The sequence below is a fragment of the Amphiura filiformis genome, chromosome 5, assembly GCF_039555335.1.
Source record: "Amphiura filiformis chromosome 5, Afil_fr2py, whole genome shotgun sequence".
Classification (NCBI taxonomy): Eukaryota; Metazoa; Echinodermata; class Ophiuroidea; order Amphilepidida; family Amphiuridae; genus Amphiura; species Amphiura filiformis.
The window spans coordinates 31,438,321-31,458,019 of record NC_092632.1 but is presented as its reverse complement, the minus strand read 5'-3'; the positions used below and the strand labels follow the sequence as shown (position 1 = coordinate 31,458,019).

General features: G+C 36.5%; 1 protein-coding gene across 1 annotated transcript; it reads right to left on the bottom strand.

The window, feature by feature from the left end:
• Positions 1-776: 776 nt before the first annotated feature.
• On the bottom strand, positions 777-19,606 carry LOC140152973 (kinetochore-associated protein NSL1 homolog). Its single transcript, XM_072175531.1, has 6 exons — positions 19,385-19,606; positions 9,865-9,955; positions 8,778-8,935; positions 7,073-7,142; positions 2,097-2,155; positions 777-1,409 (listed from the first exon to the last, which is right to left on the bottom strand). The coding sequence occupies exons 1-6, from the start codon at positions 19,580-19,582 to the stop codon at positions 1,137-1,139; spliced, it is 849 nt and encodes a 282-aa protein (XP_072031632.1). The 5' UTR covers positions 19,583-19,606; the 3' UTR covers positions 777-1,136.
• Between the last annotated feature and the right edge of the window lie 93 nt (positions 19,607-19,699).

Here is a 19,699-nt window from a genome sequence, read left to right as displayed (position 1 = left end):
GTAACTATCAAAATCCATACATCTGTATCAGGGGTGGTCATTATGGCCATACCTGATGAAGATTTGTATTGTTTGAATTGAATGACCACAGGAAGGATTAGATTCACCATGGTTGAAAAGAAATGTATATAAACTGGGGTCACAACATTGGATAGTGGCCAGTTCAAAACTACACCTTGTGCAAGGTACTTGTGACAAGAGCTAGAGTGGCTAAGACACATTTACTACTGGATTACACATTAAACAGAACAGAACAAAAACAAAACAAAACAAAACAACACATAATCATGATCAAGTAAAAACAAAACAAAGCAAAAACAAACAAAGAAACAACAAACAAAAAAACCATTTAAAAAAAAAAGAAAGAACTAGAGCCCCATAAACACAACTTTATATTAGCCAAGTACCATAATATTTTGGCTGTTCCAGCAACTGCCTTGCCCCAAATGTAACAGTTTTCACAAAAATGTAATTTTCTGGAAAGCGGGTTAACATTTTTACAATTTTCTTTAGCATTTATTTTAAGGACATTACTCACACTATGATCAAATATTTTTGGCACAATCAGGGAAAATTAACATGGCTTTTTTGTGTTGTAAAGAAAATGGCTCATAAATCCCATTGACTTTGTGTACAAAAGTTCATTGACCGGTAGCACCCCTAAACTTTTTTGAATTTTTTCATATTTTGCAGGGATGATTTTATTACCAAAATGAACAAAATGAGGGGGTGTCCCGTTGAAAAATACCAATTTCATTTTTTGTGAATCACCCTAATGTCAGCTGTCAAATGCTAAAACCCTTTACCTCTACCATTATTTGGTTGTAATGTTATAAAAATTTAAGAACATTTTCATTTTCTAATATTGGAGATTTTTCTTTGTCCTTGGTTTTACTCATGTATCTCAATTTCAAATATCCAACATTGGGCTGAGTAGATCAGATAATGTTGTAAATCTCCAACATGATGAAGACTGGCTTGATTACATGGTGATTATACAATGTATCTAGATGGATATATTCAAAATAAAATATACAAGCAATTGCCCACACATATTACAATTTTGCCTTACATGCATATTTAGTACCTTCCTCCATTCATGAAGAAACAATCAGTATTTACACTTATTCCCTGGGTCATGATGTTGATGGGGTTTGAAGTTTGTATTTTTTAATTGGGTGGTTTCTGAGTTCCTTTTTAGGCACCTGCCCTCTTGAGATTTTATCATCCATTGAGGAGGATGGCGTTTCGTCAAGTCTTCTTTTCAGGGGTGTCATGGACGTTGCCAGTTTGTTTTCTTCTGGGTGTGGTTTACTGATGATGTGATGTGTTCTTGTACCAGATGTAGCATTCTGCATCTCAATGGCTTGACGAAGTCTAACAGCTTTGTCTTCTAAAAATGGAAGCTCCTATGTAAGCAAAAGATACAAAATGCACAAAGTCATCCACACACTGCATATGTGACCTGCTACCACGAAATCAGCATAAAGTCACAAGTTGGTAGTTTCAAGACATCCTGGCTGACTGAGTTGATGTTCTGTGTTTGCTATGCACCTGAACAGGCCAGTAGTATGTCCTTTATGAATGGCCCATTATGCCCCCATTCACAAAGGACATACTATTGGTTTGAACAGGTGTGGATGAAACAAAGAACGCCAACGCAGTAGCCAGGGTGTCTCGAAACTACCAACTTTACACTCATTTCATGGCAGCAAGTCACACATATAGGTTTGCCTGGTTAAAAATTTTTTTACAGTTATGTGAGCAGCAGTTTCATGATGTAAACATTGGTCATAGAAAATTAACATGATCTATAGATAGTGTGAAATATCCTCTATGTACAGGTCATTTGATGTCGTATTGACTGGCTGAGGCAGTTTCAAAACCACACCTTAAGTATTCAATAATTACTAGCTCTAGTGGCAGTTGAAGCTTTGCAGATAAACTTTTTATTTGCAACAACTTATGGTATATACTTAATACTTAATATACTTAATCATCCTCAGGTATTTTGACAAAATAGTCATATACATATGAGTTATGTACGATCATCATGTTTGCTGTAAATTCTAAATAGAATATATATATATAAATACCTTGGTGTATGCAGCAATTCCTTGGCCAGCTGATGTCAGCCTTTCAGTCACACCATCATCTAAAAGGTTATAGGTAAATACGGATTAAATAATATCTCAATGTGAGCTCTCTGAAGTGAAGTGATGTCTTATAAATCAACCACACTTGTTTTTTTTACTGATTTTACAGTGAAGAATTAGAGATCTTTGGGACATCTTCCCATGGAAAATAAACTTTTTGTTTTTGTTCTCAGTCTGAACACCACAGACCATTCTTATTATCTGCACCAATTTAGGTTGCTCCCATTATGTAACTGATATAAACTCTGTGAACGAAGTAGGCATGTATTTCCATGTTGAAGTGTACAAATGGGTCTGTTTTTCACAACAAATCCGTAGACACAGGTAGGTTTTTACGAAAAATCCGTAGACATGGATCCATATATTGACAAATTGTCCAAAACAGCAAAATGGGGTAATGTAATATACGCTCATAAAGAGCATAACTCTACCAACAAATGTATAAAGATGCTCTAATTTCATGTTTTTTACAGTAAATCCTTAGACATGAGTCCATGTTTCAAAAAAATTGCCCTGAGAGCAAAAGTTTATTATATCACCCCTAACAAGAGCACCAATGGCGCTGTGGCTCTTTGCTTTTTGGGGACAGTGAAAGTGATAGTAATTTGACCTCAGATGACCCCTGGGTGACCTCAGATAACACTGAAATGACCTTCCAAATACTTGACTCTAAATGTTGACTGTACCCACCAAGTTCCATGCCCATACGACAGTTTTTAGTCATTTGACCTCAGATGACCCCGGGTGACCTGAAATGACCTTCCAAAAACCTGACTCTATATGTTGACTGTACCCACCAAGTTCCATGCCCATACGACAGTTTTAGTCATTTGACCTCAGATGACCCCGGTGACCTGAAATGACCCCGTAATGACCTTCCAAAAACCTGACTCTATATGTTGACTGTACCCACCAAGTTTTATGCCCATGCGACAGTTTTTAGTAATTTGACCTCAGAGGACCCCTAGGTGACCTAGGATGACCCCAAAATGACCTTCCAAAATTTGACCTCAGATGATCCCTGAGTGACCTTGGATGGCCCCGAAAGGACCTTCCAAAAATTTGACTATAAATGTTGACTGTACCCACCAAGTTTCATGCCAATGCGACAGTTTTTAGTAAGTTGACCTCAGATGATCCTGGGTGACCTTGGATGACCCTGAAATGACCTTCCAAAAACTTGACTCTAAATGTTGACTGTACCCACCAAGTTCCATGCCCATATGATAGTTTTTAGTAATTTGACCTCAGATGACCCTGGGTGACCTCAGATAACACTGAAATGACCTTCCAAAAACTTGACTCTAAATGTTGACTGTACCCACCAAGTTCCATGCCCATACGACAGTTTTTAGTCATTTGACCTCAGATGACCCCGGGTGACCTGAAATGACCTTCCAAAAACCTGACTCTATATGTTGACTGTACCCACCAAGTTCCATGCCCATACGACAGTTTTTAGTCATTTGACCTCAGATGACCCCCGGGTGACCTGAAATGACCCCGTAATGACCTTCCAAAACCTGACTCTATATGTTGACTGTACCCACCAAGTTTTATGCCCATGCGACAGTTTTTAGTAATTTGACCTCAGAGGACCCCTAGGTGACCTAGGATGACCCCAAAATGACCTTCCAAAAATTTGACCTCAGATGATCCCTGAGTGACCTTGGATGGCCCCGAAAGGACCTTCCAAAAATTTGACTATAAATGTTGACTGTACCCACCAAGTTTCATGCCAATGCGACAGTTTTTAGTAAGTTGACCTCAGATGATCCTGGGTGACCTTGGATGACCCTGAAATGACCTTCCAAAAACTTGACTCTAAATGTTGACTGTACCCACCAAGTTCCATGCCCATATGATAGTTTTTAGTAATTTGACCTCAGATGACCCCTGGGTGACCTCAGATAACACTGAAATGACCTTCCAAAAACTTGACTCTAAATGTTGACTGTACCCACCAAGTTCCATGCCCATATGACAGTTTTTAGTAATTTGACCTCAGATGACCCCTGGGTGACCTTAAATGACCCCGAAATGACCTTCCAAAAACCTGACTCTAAATGTTGACTGTACCCACCAAGTTTTATGCCCATGCAAGTTTTTAGTAATTGGACCTCAGATGACCCCTATGTGACCTCGAATGACCCCAAAATGACCTTCCAAAAATTTGACCTCAGATGATCCCTGGGTGACCTCGGATGGCCCCTAAAGGACCTTCCAAAAATGTGACTATAAATGTTGACTACCCACCAAGTTTCATGCCAATGCGACAGTTTTTAGTAATTTGATCTCAGATGACCCCTGGGTGACCTCAGATGACCCCGAAATAACCTTCCAATAATTTGAATCTAAATGTTGACTGTACCCACTAAGTTTCATGCCCATACGACAGTTTTTAGTCATTTGACCTCAGATGACCCCGGGTGACCTCGGATGACCCCTAAAATGACCTTCCAAAAATTTGACCTCACATGACCCCGGGTGACCTCGGAAGACCCTGAAATGACCTTCCAAAAATTTGACTCTATATGTTGACTGTACCCACCAAGTTTCATGCCCATACAAGTTTTTAGTAATTTTACCTCGGAGGACAGGTTAAAACAAGGGATCATGGATGACCCCTTAACTTAATAAAAAAATAAAAAAACACCTTGGGGTCAAATTTTTTTTTAAAGGTCAGGTGAACATTTCTTATGACATTACTATGCTTATGCCCCAAACCCAACCCCTGGACCCCCTCAAGGTATTTCATTTGGATTTTTCATAATTTTTTTATTTCATCTATTTCAATAAAATTCATTTCAATAAAATTTAGTTGTTTCACTTTTATTTTTTGTTTATTTTTTATCATATTAATTTTGCATTTTCTTATTTTATTTATTGTGTTTTTATTTTCATAAGTAAATATCACTATTTAAATATTATTTTATTCTATTTATTTACTTCAGCCTCCCAATAGCATTATGAATATTCATTAATAGCATAATGAACCAATCACTGCCGGTCGAGCTTTTGTCATACAGGCTTGATATAGCAAAATACGTAAAATTTCCACTTGGTGAAATATATTCTTTTTGGCGTTCCTATTATGCTCGGATTCGACTATTTGAGACAACAAAATGTCCTTATTTTAACAGTTTTATGTAAAATATACTCTATCCTATGTTCATACTGAAACATGAAAAAGGTTGCTTTGGTGAAAGTTATGAAATTGATGGATTCCGCGACCATTATTTTTGAAAGATCGGAGAACATTCATCATTTTCTGGCGACAATTTTGCTTTCGTCTCACGTAAATTGCTGTGTGATTCTTCGTCAATTTACTCACGAAACTTGGTGATTTCCATAAATTCAGCCATAAAGTCATCATTATTGATTCTTAATCTGCTGTAAAATGTAGCATATTTGTGATTATTGATGTAAAAAGCTAAGAATAACGATAGCTTCGACATGGTTTCTTCCCCTGGTTTCATCATAGCTCGATGGTTTCATGTTTACACTTTTCTTTGATGTAGCCGGCCCTATTAAATTGTAATTTGTTTTCAATAATAAGCCTATAATTGAAGATTTCTCCACTTATCTTTTCCTTAAGGGCTCTTTCTCCTTTTTTATTTGGTGAAAATTCAGTATTTTTCCCCCGATGCTTTGGCTCTCAGTCATAGATAGCGAGTTGCATTAAGCTGCTGCTGCCTTGGGGTTGGTATCTGGGTACCGGTAGGCCTATGGAATGAAAATTTGCTAGGTTGTGATGTGCGCTACTGCAGCGCTGGCAGCGATGACCGGCCCGCCGGACATGTCCCTGGCAGGTACTAGCATGATCCCGGTATGATTGCCGTGTGGCAGGTATGCATTTTATTATATTCCAGTGATCATCATCAAGATTTACAAGCAACTAATGACATAGCTAGATCTCCTTCCACCTCCCCTTGTGAAATTGAAAATCTCAATGGTATCATTCGAACATTATTTTCTTCCTAATCATCTTGGTAAACTATTTTCATGATAATTATTTTATCAAAAGTAGCGGGTATTCAAAGTCCGAATGTAGAAAATCACGACCTTGACCCGATGCATAGAAAATAACCATGGATTCAGGGTTGCCAAACCCGCGATTTTGTAGCCTATTAGGCGACTTTTGAAGATTTTTCCCGCTGACTTTTCCCTGCCCCCATATAAACCAATGGTAAAGAGAAAAATTGGGCGACATCTCGGTTATTTGACCCGCCATTCAAGCTGAAATTTGTTGGCAACCCTGGTTGTTTAACCAAAAATCATCACAGTGCTTTTGAACTGCACTTGCGCAAGCAAAATAGTCCCCCAGAAAAGTCATTTGTTCAGATTTATTCGGGGATTTATTCAAGATTCAGACATGTTCTTGACTATTTTTTGACATTCCTTACCTATCTCTTTATTTAAATTATAAAGAAATAGTGAAGAAAAGTTAAGAAGTAGTCAAATAATTTCTGATCTGAACTAAATCTTAAGAAATGTACCTCCATTGGTTTCCGTCTGTATCACGCATCTTAAATTATACAGACCAGAATAATCTCTAGCACACACAGGGAACCAAGATATAACTCGATTATCGTGACTATTTCGGACTTTTTTACCCAAAAAATAATACTTTTATCGCCTGAATTTCAATAAAATCTGGAGTGCAATCGATTCAAAAATAACTTAGCCAAACTTTGAAACGAAACTTAAGTCTTCATATCAGTCATTAAATGATCCTTAGCATAAAAACCAACAGCGTATTGTGGCCTGAAAATGAATGCTAGTTAGTTGCATGATAAAGGCACTGATAGCTCCGCTCAGAGCCAAAAATGGAGTAGAGTTTGAAACTTATGTGGCACAATCCGTTAAAACATAATTTGGGTACCAAACCCACTCGGGGTAAGCATATATCTTACCTTGTGTGTTGACTATATCCTGGCTGCTGCTTTCTACAATAGGTGTTAACAATAGGGGCTTGTGATTTACCTGAAAAAGCAATTATCAGCCATGCAGAAATTTAATTAGAATAATAATGTCGAACACATACATTACAATGACACACCCCACACACCCCTGCATAGCTGTGCACACACACAAATAAACACAGATAAATATACGGAGACATCCCCATTTGGCATTGAGTTTATACATACCCAATTATAGGGATACCCTAGGCTAATAGCCTAATTCAAAACATCCCGGTTGAGATGTTAAGTTTACTAATGTTCACACACACAAAAGGAACCGTTTACTGGCCCTCTTTACAATTTCCACATGTACCCAGTTGCATACATACAATACATGTAGTGTTTAAATCCATTGAAGGCACAGGGAAATCCCCATTTGGCAGTGTAGCCCCAATTATAGGTAAAAGGTTTTCTCATCCATATCCCCAGTTGAACAGGCAAAACAAGTGTACTCTGTGCCCTGTTTGACACACTCAAACATACACACTCAAACATACACACTCTGTTTGCCAATCTCGCTCTCTCTTTCTGTCTACATGCATGTCTCATTTGTCTGATTGCTTGATCTCTCTTTTTCCAATAGATTAGGCCAAAGAAATTAAACAATTTGCCTCTGATCTCATGCATGTATGAGGTTGGAAATGTAATGCAGTATGCAGGGTTTTTCCCAACTTGGTCTTCAAATGGAGTAATAGTTTCATAAATCAAGTTCTAAGTATGTATCTAACATTGTGAAGACCATCATAGATGCTTCCAATACAGAATATTATTGCATGTTCTTAAAATGTATAAATGTGAATGATTTTTATGAATGCACAGAGTAGAGTTAAGAAACATTGTTTCTTTGGCCTTAAAGGAGCATTCTGTGATATTAGCATCCTCTTTTGAGGATTCTGTTCAATAGATATCCACAAAAAAGCTTATTTCCAAAATTCCAATTGATTACAATATTGAATTTGCAAGTTAAACATAATTGCATGTATTACAGTGTGACATAGGTTACTGTCTTTGATGCAATTTTATCTCAGTTTCGCTGTCAAGCAATGATTAAAGGAGGAAATAGGAAAAGTGATCCCGCCCGGGAATTGAACCTAGTCCTGGGTTCAATTCTCCCCCTTGGTTCAATTCCCGGGCGGGATCACTTTTCCTATTTCCTCTGTTTTTCATGTTATGTTCCGCTACAGTGAGGACGGCTGTATTTACGCTTGTCAAGCCCGATCCACATTGGGATGACTTGCACAAAGGAGGTAGGGTTAAGTGACCGCTTATAGGTTGAATTCCCAGTCTGCCTAATCATGAAGCTCCTGGTCCTGGGTTCAACTCCCGGGCTGGATCACTTTTCCTATTTCTCCTTTAATCATTGCTCGCAGGTGAACTAATAAAATTGCATTATAGTTTGCTTATTTCCATCGAAAAACGCCACTGTTTTTCATGATAGGTTACTGTGTTGTAACTTCTGTCAGTCTACAGATAGAAAAAACAAATTTGTTGTTGTCTTTTTCAAACAACCGAATCTGTAAGAAAGTTTGTGCAGTCCTAGGTTTCTGATGGTATAACTTTCTCAACTGTTTTGGAATAAGTTAGGATGAAGAGGATGTGGATCACTAATTGCCCTTTAACAAGTGAGTGGGAGAGCCAAAAGGAAGGAACATACCACTGCTTCATGTTGACACTGTAACCTCTGTGCCACCTTCTGAGTAATCTTTCTTGGATACTGGCTACGTTTTGTTGTAGTATCCACTAATAACGTATCCAAATCACCGGCCATATCTTGTACTTGGTTTTGCCTCTCAAGATTAACTGCTTCAAATTCTAATATTAGAAAGCAAAATTGAAATTAACATACAACATAATAATTCAAAATATTTGGGAATAGAAAACATAAACAACATTGTCAGAGCTATCATGTACAATATTCAAAGAAACAGCATCAGACACTTGAATGGTGCTTGTTTGGGTTTTTTAGGCTTATTCCAAGAGTGACTTTATTTGATCCAATATCAAGGGCTTAGGCAGCCATCCGTGTACTGTAGGGAGTGTTTTACACACCCAAATTTGTAAATACACACCCAGTTTTTGCCCACATGGCCTATACTTTGTACACAAATCTTAAATTTACACTCAGTTTTTTGAATTTACACACCCAAACCTTCAAATCCTGCCTTAAGACCCTGTCCAACATGCTGGCCAATTACTTGCAGAACGAACTTCAACACAGTGGCATGATTTAATTGTACATGGATATAATTCCTATTGGAATAAATGTTTCAAACAATTTCTAGGAGCTATTCAGCTATTCCTCTTTATAATTATATTTATACAGTTTCCATTAGAGCACTTGTCTGTCAACATTTTAGTTGACTGAATCATGAACCTCCCTTATACATGTTATAAGGTGTTATATTAGGTCTTTCATTTCATATTTATTCAGCACTCAAACATTAAAAATTACAATTACAGGTCTTCCAAAACTGAGGTACCGGTAGTTAGCATGTATCTATGACACAACTGTTGAAATATAAAATTTGTTATGATTTCTCTTTGTTAAATTCTGTTTTATTCTTCAAAATACTCCCACGCACAAAAAAACACATGAAAATTGGCATCTCTGTAACCTTTTAGCACGTTCAAGCTTTGAATTAAAGTTGGTAATCCTTTGTTGCAATCAGCAATGAGGTCAAAATCAAATAATGATTTCTGTCTCGGATACTCATGGATTTAGTTGACTTGAATGTGTTTACCTTGCGTGGACTCTCCATCTTCATGTGCCTCCACATCAGCCCAAGTCTGACCATCAAATTCAATATTGTCATGAACTGCAGTTTCATAAACCTATTACAATTAAACATAATTGCAAGATAAAAATATGACAATATGAACATTCTTCATCATGAACATTGTAACTAAACTAACAAATTTATGTGTGACAGCGGATCATAATTAGGGATGGGACGGATCACATTCACAGGTTAACTGACCCCAAGTGCCCTACTTTAGAAAAATCACTAACCGTTAAATATAAAGCATTTGTTGTTGGTATCTCAGATAATTATAACTAAAGAAATACAAATCCCCAGTATTCATTCATACCTTGTGCAGCGATCCAGGTCTCCCACGGATAGAGTATATTATATGGTCATTTTCACAGTAAAGGGTGTAACTTTTGATTTTTAGGGTCAAAATTTCAAACCACTTAAATATGTTTCTGTTTACTGAAAACATGCATAGAAGCAACTTAAATTCCAGTAAAATAATGTTTCAAGGCTTAAACCTTTTGATTTCTAATAAACAAATTGACATTTCCATAACATTTTGGTTAAAATCTAAGAAAAAATGTATTTTACATAACCTCAGAAAATTATGACATGAAAGCTGGAATACATGTGAAATCCCATTCCAAAGTAAGTCAACAGATATAAGTTAAATTTTATACCATGTTTTGCTATGTTTGTAATTGCAGTTTTGAAATTTTTAACATCAAGTGTCATTTACAATGGAAATTTCCAAACCTTAAACATATTTTTTAAGTTTTAATTGGGTTCCTAAAATAATTTGAATGTCTAACTTCATGTACAAATACTACTTGATGAAAGGAACCTCCCAGCCAAGTTTCACAGAAATTGGAGTTATTTTTAGAATTGGCAATTCAAGCGATTTGTGTTTGGAGGCTTCAGTTAACAACACAGGTGATCATAAAAGTAAAATATTTGGCTAACTACTACAAGTTGACATAAAAAAATAGGTAAAAAATATCACAATTACCAATTTTCATGCTTTGCTTCTAAGTATTGAATTTCAGTTGTGACAAAAATTAAATTATCACAGCAAGTCATTTTTTTTTGTTTCGGATGCTTCATGTTAACAATTGTTAAACATTGCAGAAGTAGTTTTTTTGAAAACAACAGTGTTGGGATCATCTAAGCTGTTATTTTCTTGTGTGTATTGAATCAATGATTCTATGCGGCAGATATTGTAGATTTATCACATGTTAATTTTTTCACCCATTTGTTAAGTATGGAGTTTTTTGCATGTGAAGCCTCCGAAACAGGCTTTTATGGGTATCAGTATATTTTTCAAACATTAACCATAATGTCAAATTTTTTTTAAATTTATGACATTCTGCACATATCAAGTAATAATTACAATGCAGATATCAGTATGAAACACACTAATTTAGATAGGCATAGATGATAATTAATCTTATTGTTGTTTTGGAGGCTTCATTTGTTTCGGAGGCTTCAATTGTTAACGGAAAGTTTGTATTGGGTCCCATTTTCAAACGGTGATATATATCTCCACGATTTAAAAACATGTGACTTGAGGATCTACTTTGCTACATTTTGATAAATAGATTGGATGAGCTCTTTTATTTATATTTGCACAAGCTTGCTGAACAGTTTGTTTCGAGGCTTCAAAAAGTTAACGGAAAAACGGCTCTTTGAAGTCAAGATTTTATAAAAATGTTAAAAGCTTGCAAATCGACTAATTTTTGTTACCCATTTCAAGTTAAGATAACAACTGTTATGAATCAAGAAGAAGTGAAGAAATAACCAAGAATTATGAACCAAAGCTACACCCACAAAGTTTGTTAACAATTGTTAACGGAAAATGAAGCCTCCAAACGACAAATATCCAAGTCCGGTTCTCAAAAATACAGGGCTGTTCACAATTAAATCTAATGTGGCAGTGTTTACTGAACATATGACTGTACTTTCAGGATAATAAAAATTATCCATGAACTAACTGAAGAAAACACAGGGTTTTACAAAAATGTTACTGTTTTTTATAGTTTTTCAAAATGGCAATATTACATACATTTAAGGGCTGGGGTATGAACGTTTGGACAGTATTAATTTTGGGACATTAGAGCACATCAGACATATCGAATTGCATTCTGAATACGAAGAATGTCATTCTGATATCAAATAATTTTGATTTTTGAAATTAGCAATTTAATACACATTTTATGGCAAATCATTAAAATTGATATTTTGATATTTAACAGTACTTGAAGTAAACTTTATAAATCTGATGATTTATACTTAAAGTGTATGTAGGTGGGATGAAAAGCCGACGATCAATTGAAAATTTTGACCTTTTCGTATTGAAGATATGGATTTTGTTCCCAAAACACACACAAAAAATTAGGTCTTTTTGGGAAAAAAATCCATATCTTCAATATGAAAGGTCAAAATTTTCAATTGACCGTCAGCTTTTCCTCCCTGCTACATACACTTTAAGAATATATCATTAGATTTATATAATTTACTTCGAGGACTGTTATATATCAAAAATTTGAAAAATATCAAATTTTTATAATTTGTCATAAAATTTGTATTATATTAGGCCAGTAAATCTAGCATTTTCTAAGGAACTAATTGCAACAGAATTTTTTTCACCACAATGCATTTCCTTGAGGTCCCCAAAGTACCATACTAAAAGTCCCAAAATATCCAAGCATGGGAAAGGTGCCTAATTTGCATAAATCCAAAATGGCCGCCAAAATTTCAGAAAAATCTAGATTTTGATATATCTTCACTTCTAAATGGCCTATTACAATGGCTTAACTTTCTGAGAAGGGTGTTTTGGACACAACAAGTATCATGAGATAGGTTAAAAATTGATTACATAAACAGATCATCGTTATATTTTCAAAATGGCCGCCAAAATCTTTTTACACATGTTACACATCATTTTGAATGATAGAATAGCAATATTCTTCTTGGAACAAATTGAAACCTATTTTTTTTCACCACAGCACATTAACTTGAGGTCTCTTGACACCAGACTAAAAGTCCCAAAGTATCCAAGTATAGAAAAGATGCCTAATTTGCATAAATCCAAGATGGCTGCCTGCTAAAATTCAGAAAATGTCAACTTTGACATATATCTTCACTTCTAAATGACCTAACACAATGATTCAGGTTTTATGGGATAGGTTGGAAAATGATTACACAAATGGATCATGAACAGCTCCACAATATTCAAGTATTGCAAAAGGTGCCTAATTTGCATAAATCCAAAATGGCTACCGTACCTGCCGAAATCAATAAAAAAAATTAAACTTTGAAATATCTTTACTTCCTAATGACCATGATGACCAGTATGATGGTTTGATTTTCAAGGATGTATATGATTATGATATTTGTATGAGCCTGTAGAATGTAGAATTCTCCTGCATTTCTCAGAAAGCAGTGTGAGCAGAGTGGTGGGGAAAGAATAATGCCTAGAATTTTCCAAAATGCAGTACATTAACATTTTTGACTTGAAAAGACAAAAGCCTACTTGTGTGATGTAAAGCATTTACATTGCGAAATATTCATATTTCATGGCAGATATAATCTGAAAATCGTTTTCTGACCTGACATGTCTCCCAAGACATTCCTTGAATCCACAAACTACATTATAATAAAGTTCAGCTATTGTAATGAAACTATTAATGGGTGACGGTGTTGAATTTTGGAAATACCTACCTACCTACCAGTCAGCATTGTGCATTTCTGCACCTGCTGCCTTACGTAGGAAAATTTTCCACGTGGCCCCTAGCAATTTCAGCTTCTTCCACAGACCACCTGGTGCCAAGTCTATCCAAGTCCCTCTGAATAACACTCTTCCAAGTTGTCCTAGGGCGTCCAGGTCTTCTCTTTCCATGGGTGTGATTCCAGAAGTAGAGCTTTCTGGGGCCGGAATGCGACTCTCATCCATTCTGCGCAGATGGCCAAACCACTGTAAGCATCACTTCTTATGATAGTAGTGAGCTTCTGTTGTTTCGTCACTGATGAACTTATGAAGTCGTTTGTGATGTGCTGGGTCCATTTGATTCGGAGAATTTTCCTTTGGCATCTCATATCAAATGCATCTAATCTAGACTCACCTCTTTCAGTGATGGTTCAGCATTCAGAAGCATATAGAAGGGTAGAGAGAACGCATGCACTATAGAATTTCATCTTGGTGTCTAACTTGATATACCGGTCCTTTCACAACTTCTCAAGTTCTTTAAAAGCACCAGATGCTTTGCCACTTCTATGATTGAGCTCCTTAGTATATGATCCATCAGCTCTAAAGTATGCTCCCAGATACTTTTAATGTGATCCATGACCTTGATGAGGCCTTCGTCTCTCATTGGAACTGAGCTCTAACGACCAAGTAATGGCTTCAGTTGTATCTGTCATCTTGGCATCAGAATCTTCTAGGAGGGCTATGTCAGCATAGTCTAGATCAACGAGTTTTACTTCTGGGTACCTCAAGCTTCGCCTAGGTAGAAGGGTTATACTTTTCTTGCTTTCTATACGAAGTCGATGGCAAGGCCAAGACGCAGTGGTGACCAAATATCACCCTGTCTATCTTACGCCAGTGACTAAACTGAAGAATTTGGAAAGGGAGCCCTCTGATTTGACCGCACATGTTGTGGCATGATAAGAGTTAATTATGATGTTGATGAGTCAAAGGCAGCCTTAAAGTCGATGAAGTTAATTAAAGCTTGGTAGCTGTTGGTACAGACATTTCTCGATGATTTGGTTCAGGCGAATATTTAATCCTGGCATGAGCGTCCCTAAAACCAGCTTGGTTTTCCCTCATTCTTACGTCAACGTCATCATTAACTCTTAGAAGTACGATTGTGGAGACAACTTTGCCTGCAATGTCCAGTAGAGTGATACCACAGTTATTGCTACAGTGAGAAAGGTCTCCCTTCTTTGGTAATGGAAGGATTGTGCCTTGTCCCCATTCTCTTGGTGTTTTCTCGGATCGCCTTTATCAGTTTACAAATTATCAGCAACCATTCTTTGATGTTGTCACCACCATCCTTGAGAAGTAAAAAAAAAAAAAAAATTGTTTGTTTGTCCATAAAGGCTTATGAAATAGTTGGGTCGGTAGGTCGGATTTTTTTTTTTTTTTTTTTTTACAGATATTGCACTTGAAACTGACAACTGACAAGACTGGTAAATAAGTCCAAACACACAGCACTTAACTGGTTTAAATCTTGAGATGGTTCTGCTGATAGGCCTGGCATTTTCGTGTAATTTTGTACCCGGGTACCAGCGCATTTTTCGGGCGGGTAACCGGTACCAAATTGCAAAAAAAAAAAAAAAAAGTTTTTTATTTTTGTGTAGTGTCCCTGGACCTAGACCTAACGCTAGGATCATTCATGGTTGATCTAAAAAAAAAAAAAAAAAAAAAAAAAAATTCAAGATGTTTTGTATTTTTAATATGAAAATTGATACTTTGTATTCATGTCATACTCTATTAATGATTTCAAAATGCATTCAAATTCAATGCATTTTGAAATCATTAATAGACTATGACATGAATACAAATTATCAATTTTCATATATTAAAATACAAAACATCTTAATTTTTTTTTTTTTTTTTTAGTCAACCATGAATGATCCTAGCATTTAGGTCTAGGTCCAGGGACACTACAAAACCGAAAAATAAAAACTTTTAAAAAAATTTTTAAAAATCTTTTTTTTTTTTTTTTTTTTGAAAAAATTCCAAAAAAAAAAAATTCCAAAAAAAAACAAAAAAAACGGTCGGGACCAGGGTACACGGTCGGTCGGACGTGGACAAACAAACAATTTTTTTTTTTTTTTTGGCCTAAGGGGGAGGATGTTATCAATGTCCGGTGCTTTGTTTCGTTTGAGCAGGCTAAGTGCCTTGTCAAGTTCTTCTCTGGTTGGTGGTTCCATATCAATTTTCAGTTCTTATCAAGGATTGAACCTTGAGAAGTTTAATAACTCACTAGGCTCTTCAGCGTTGAGCAGGTCTTCAACAGATTCAGCCCATCTCTGCAGTCGAGCAGCCTCATCCTGAAGTATTTCTCCTTTGGCATCTCGTATCTGCGAGGCCTTTCTGCTGGTTTTACCAAATGAGAACATTCTTCAGCTGGTAGACTTTCCTCTCTCTCTCTCTCATGTTGTTTTTACTTGAGGCTACTTCCAAGTCATCAGCGATAGTTGCTCATCCAGGTCTTTTTGTCATTCTTAAGCAATTCTTGTGTGCCTGTTGAGTTCACGGTAGTCAATATCCATTGCTGGTTTGACTACCTTTCTCTTGTCAATAAGCTCCTTTGTCTCGGTTGAGATCCAGTCTGCCTTCTTCATTCTGAATCCAAGGTGTTCTTCTGATGCTCTATTTACGGTATCAACAAATACATTCCACTCTTCATCAACATCAGTATTAGCATCTAATTCAGCCAATGCATGGAACCTTCCACCGATTTTAGCATTAAAGCGTGTCAAAACATCACTCTCTAGCAGTTTGCTGGTGTCATATTTTACGTGGATGGTAGTAATTGTCAGGATACGTCTTTTAAGGAGTTACGCCATTTCCGTTTGATTAAGGTATGGTCAATTTGGTTGACTGTCCTTCCATTGGGAGAATTCCAAGTTAACTTATGAATTTTCTTGTGTGGGAAGAGTAACGAGCCAACAATGAGGTTGTGTTCTTTGTGATTGTGTAATTTTGGTGGCCATCTTGGGTACATTTATTGGATTTATGCAAATAAATCTTTCCTATACGTTTCTATACATATTTGAGAACTTTTAGAATGTTCAGGGAGCTCAAATACATTGTATTAAGCTGAAAGAAACTGTTGATTTGTTCCAAGTGTATAAGTTTGTACATAGTTATATGGTTGTGTAAATAGGCCTGTGGCTATTTTGCTAGTGATCATCCTCTATGGCCAGTTTATATCCTATTCCATAAGAATGGTTGTGTCCACAAACACATTCCTAGAAAGTTAAATCATTATAATAGTCCATTTAGCATGTTTAACATGTTTAGAAGTGAAGGTATGTCAAAATCTACATTTTCTGAATTTTGGCAGGCAGCCATATTGGATTTATGCAAATTAATCATCTTTTATAATACTTGGATACTTTGGTACTATTAGTATAGTATTCAAGGGTTAGCAAATGATTATTGTGGTGAAAAAAAACCAATGTTGCAGTTGTTCCAAGCTATTCTACAATACTGAAATGATGTGTTTCCTGTGTAAAATACAGATAATTTACATTTTGGCGGCCATTTTGAAAATATGCTAATGATGCTGCTGTGTAAACATTTTGTAACATATCCCATTAGACTCGATGTGTCCAAAAACCCCTTTCTAGAATGTTAAATCATTGTAATAGGCCATATAGAAGTGAAGGTATGTCAAAATTTAGATTTTTCTGAAATTTTAGCGGCCATTTTGGATTTATGCAAATTAGGCACCTTTCCCATACTTGGATATTTTGGGACTTTTAATATGGTACTTTGGGGACCTCAAGGAAATGCATTGTGGTGAAAAAAATTCTGTTGCAATTAGTTCCTTAGTTGGCCTCCAAAAAGTGCTAGATTTACTGGCCTATATTGTGATTTTAAAAAAATGAAAATTATTTGATATCAGAAAGACATGCTTCGTATTCAGAATGCAATTCGATAGGTCTGAGGTGGTCTCATGTCCCACAAAAAATACTGTCGAAACGCAATAAACGCTCATTTTGGATCCCTTAAGCCTGCTAAAACTGAACGCAGTAACTCCCAAAGCTGATTATGCTACCCAAGGTAGCTGCTAACTAGATGACTTATGTGGCCAAAAATCATGGAATTCTGTGGTTTTATTAGAACACTACGGATTAAAATGTTAAAAATCCAAAGTTACACCCTTTACCGTGAAAATGACCATATATGTAAATCACACTAGCTCTGCTCTACCCTTGCCTGCATACTGCGCATGCTCAAATCAATTACACTGCTTCACTTCCAGGTTAAATACCCTGGGGTCAGAAAGTTGTTAACAGTACATTGTACAGCAGCTGCAGTGTTACATTATGATATATTTTCTAAGCACAAATCAAGTGATCAAAATATTTTTAATTTAACTACCGTACCTTTTCATGAATTACGTAAATAGGACACAAAAGCGTCAAGAAATTGGCAAGAGACAGTTCCGTGTTGAAGCTACCACGGAAGACCTCGGAATACTTGTAATTGGAAAATTTGGATACAATTTGGAGTGGTTCATATAAATGCAGGTGAGACAAAAATACAACATAAAGTGACATAAATACGGTAAAATACCACCATGGACTTTAGTCTTTAGCATTGTAACCACTTCAGTCGCTAATCAGATGTTGTATTGCGAGTGATTATTCGGTCTATCAGTCATGTACTTGACTTGAGTCTTGATTAGTACAAATAACTTATAAACGATGTCCTCATTCACAAACTGATACGTCCGAATTTTGAGCCATACAAGTTTACATGGTGAACTAAAGTTGGTTTTTTTAAACTTCCGTGGTCGTGCCTGTAAACGCAAAAGCAATAAACAATCACGCTGATTGGCTGATCAATGAACTTGACAACAAGCCGGCTGACCTAGTACGGTATGGGAGGATCTGTATGCAGAAAGCGAGTGCAACGTAATTTCAATTAGAGCAATTAATAAACAGTACAAGGCTCCAGAAGCTTAAATATCTGCATGTTTGTCATAATATTAATGGGTTGTTGTACTTCTTACCTAAACGTGCATGGCTGAAATTGTAATTAATACTCCATTATGAATCCAGAAAAGTTTTCCGGAGCACACAATCCCAATGTAACTTCAACTTTTAGTGCCGTAATACTAAATATGAAATATCACATGATCAGGTGTCACGTGGTACATGTCAGCGCTACGTCATTGGCTCTGTGGAAAAGCGATGACGTCACTTTGTTTATAGGCTGTTTTGTGACTTTGATTTTAGTCCCGTAAGCTTGCACGTACCGAATTTTTTAGATGCGTTTTTCATCTTTTTTGGTGATTGTACATACAATGCAGCATATGGTTCTTTTCATAAGGAAAGCAGGATTAGTTTGATGAACAATTTAGAGTGAGTATATGTGCAATTTACTGACAATCGACGGACTCAAACTGAGATGCCTCTTCTGTGCAAACTTAAAATAGCCTAGGCAGCGTCAATAACGAAAATGTCATACCGATAAATGACACGTCTGTTTTGCCCGGTTTTTTTTAAGTTTGCCTTGCGAACTACGGCTGACCCATTGGTCTTCGGCGCGGCGCGTAGTAGGCGACCTTGTCACTTCTACGCGATCGCAATTACCCGGACCACGGAAGTTTTAAGAAAACAAAGTTTACGTCTTACGTCTTACGTCTATCCTTGTCGGTAGGAACCTTCATCAGAAGTAACATCACCAACTTTGATAAGCGTGCTTGGGTGGACGCGCTGCATTACTATTTAAGAATTAAGTCTTGATAGTAACTTAGCTTAAGCTTACCTCATGAAATCGACGTCTCAAACGTTCTTTTTGATCATCTGACCACAGGGTATTCTTTCCAATTACATCGTTGACCGTAGAAAATATCAAATCACTTGCTGCTTCAAGGGATCTCTTGCTACCACACGGAATTTTTGTTTCACGGGAGCCCGAATTTTCTCCCTCACTGGAAGTCGCCATTTTGAATCGTTCCCGCATGTGCTCGTTCAAAATCTTTTGACTTCTTTATCAAATTTACCGATTGTGTGAATAAACGAGCATAATATTATACAATAAAAATATTTTGAAAGTAAACAAATTAAAATAAATTGATTT

Bases quoted from the DNA above. Each gene is read 5' to 3' on its own strand.
- LOC140152973 (XM_072175531.1), bottom strand. From the start codon at position 19,582: ATGCGGGAACGATTCAAAATGGCGACTTCCAGTGAGGGAGAAAATTCG. The intron at 8,936-9,864 runs GTAAACACATTC...TTCTAATATTAG, and splicing joins AGATGGAGAGTCCACGCAAG to AATTTGAAGCAGTTAATCTT. The intron at 7,143-8,777 runs GTATGTTCCTTC...TTGCTTTTTCAG, and splicing joins AGTGTCAACATGAAGCAGTG to GTAAATCACAAGCCCCTATT.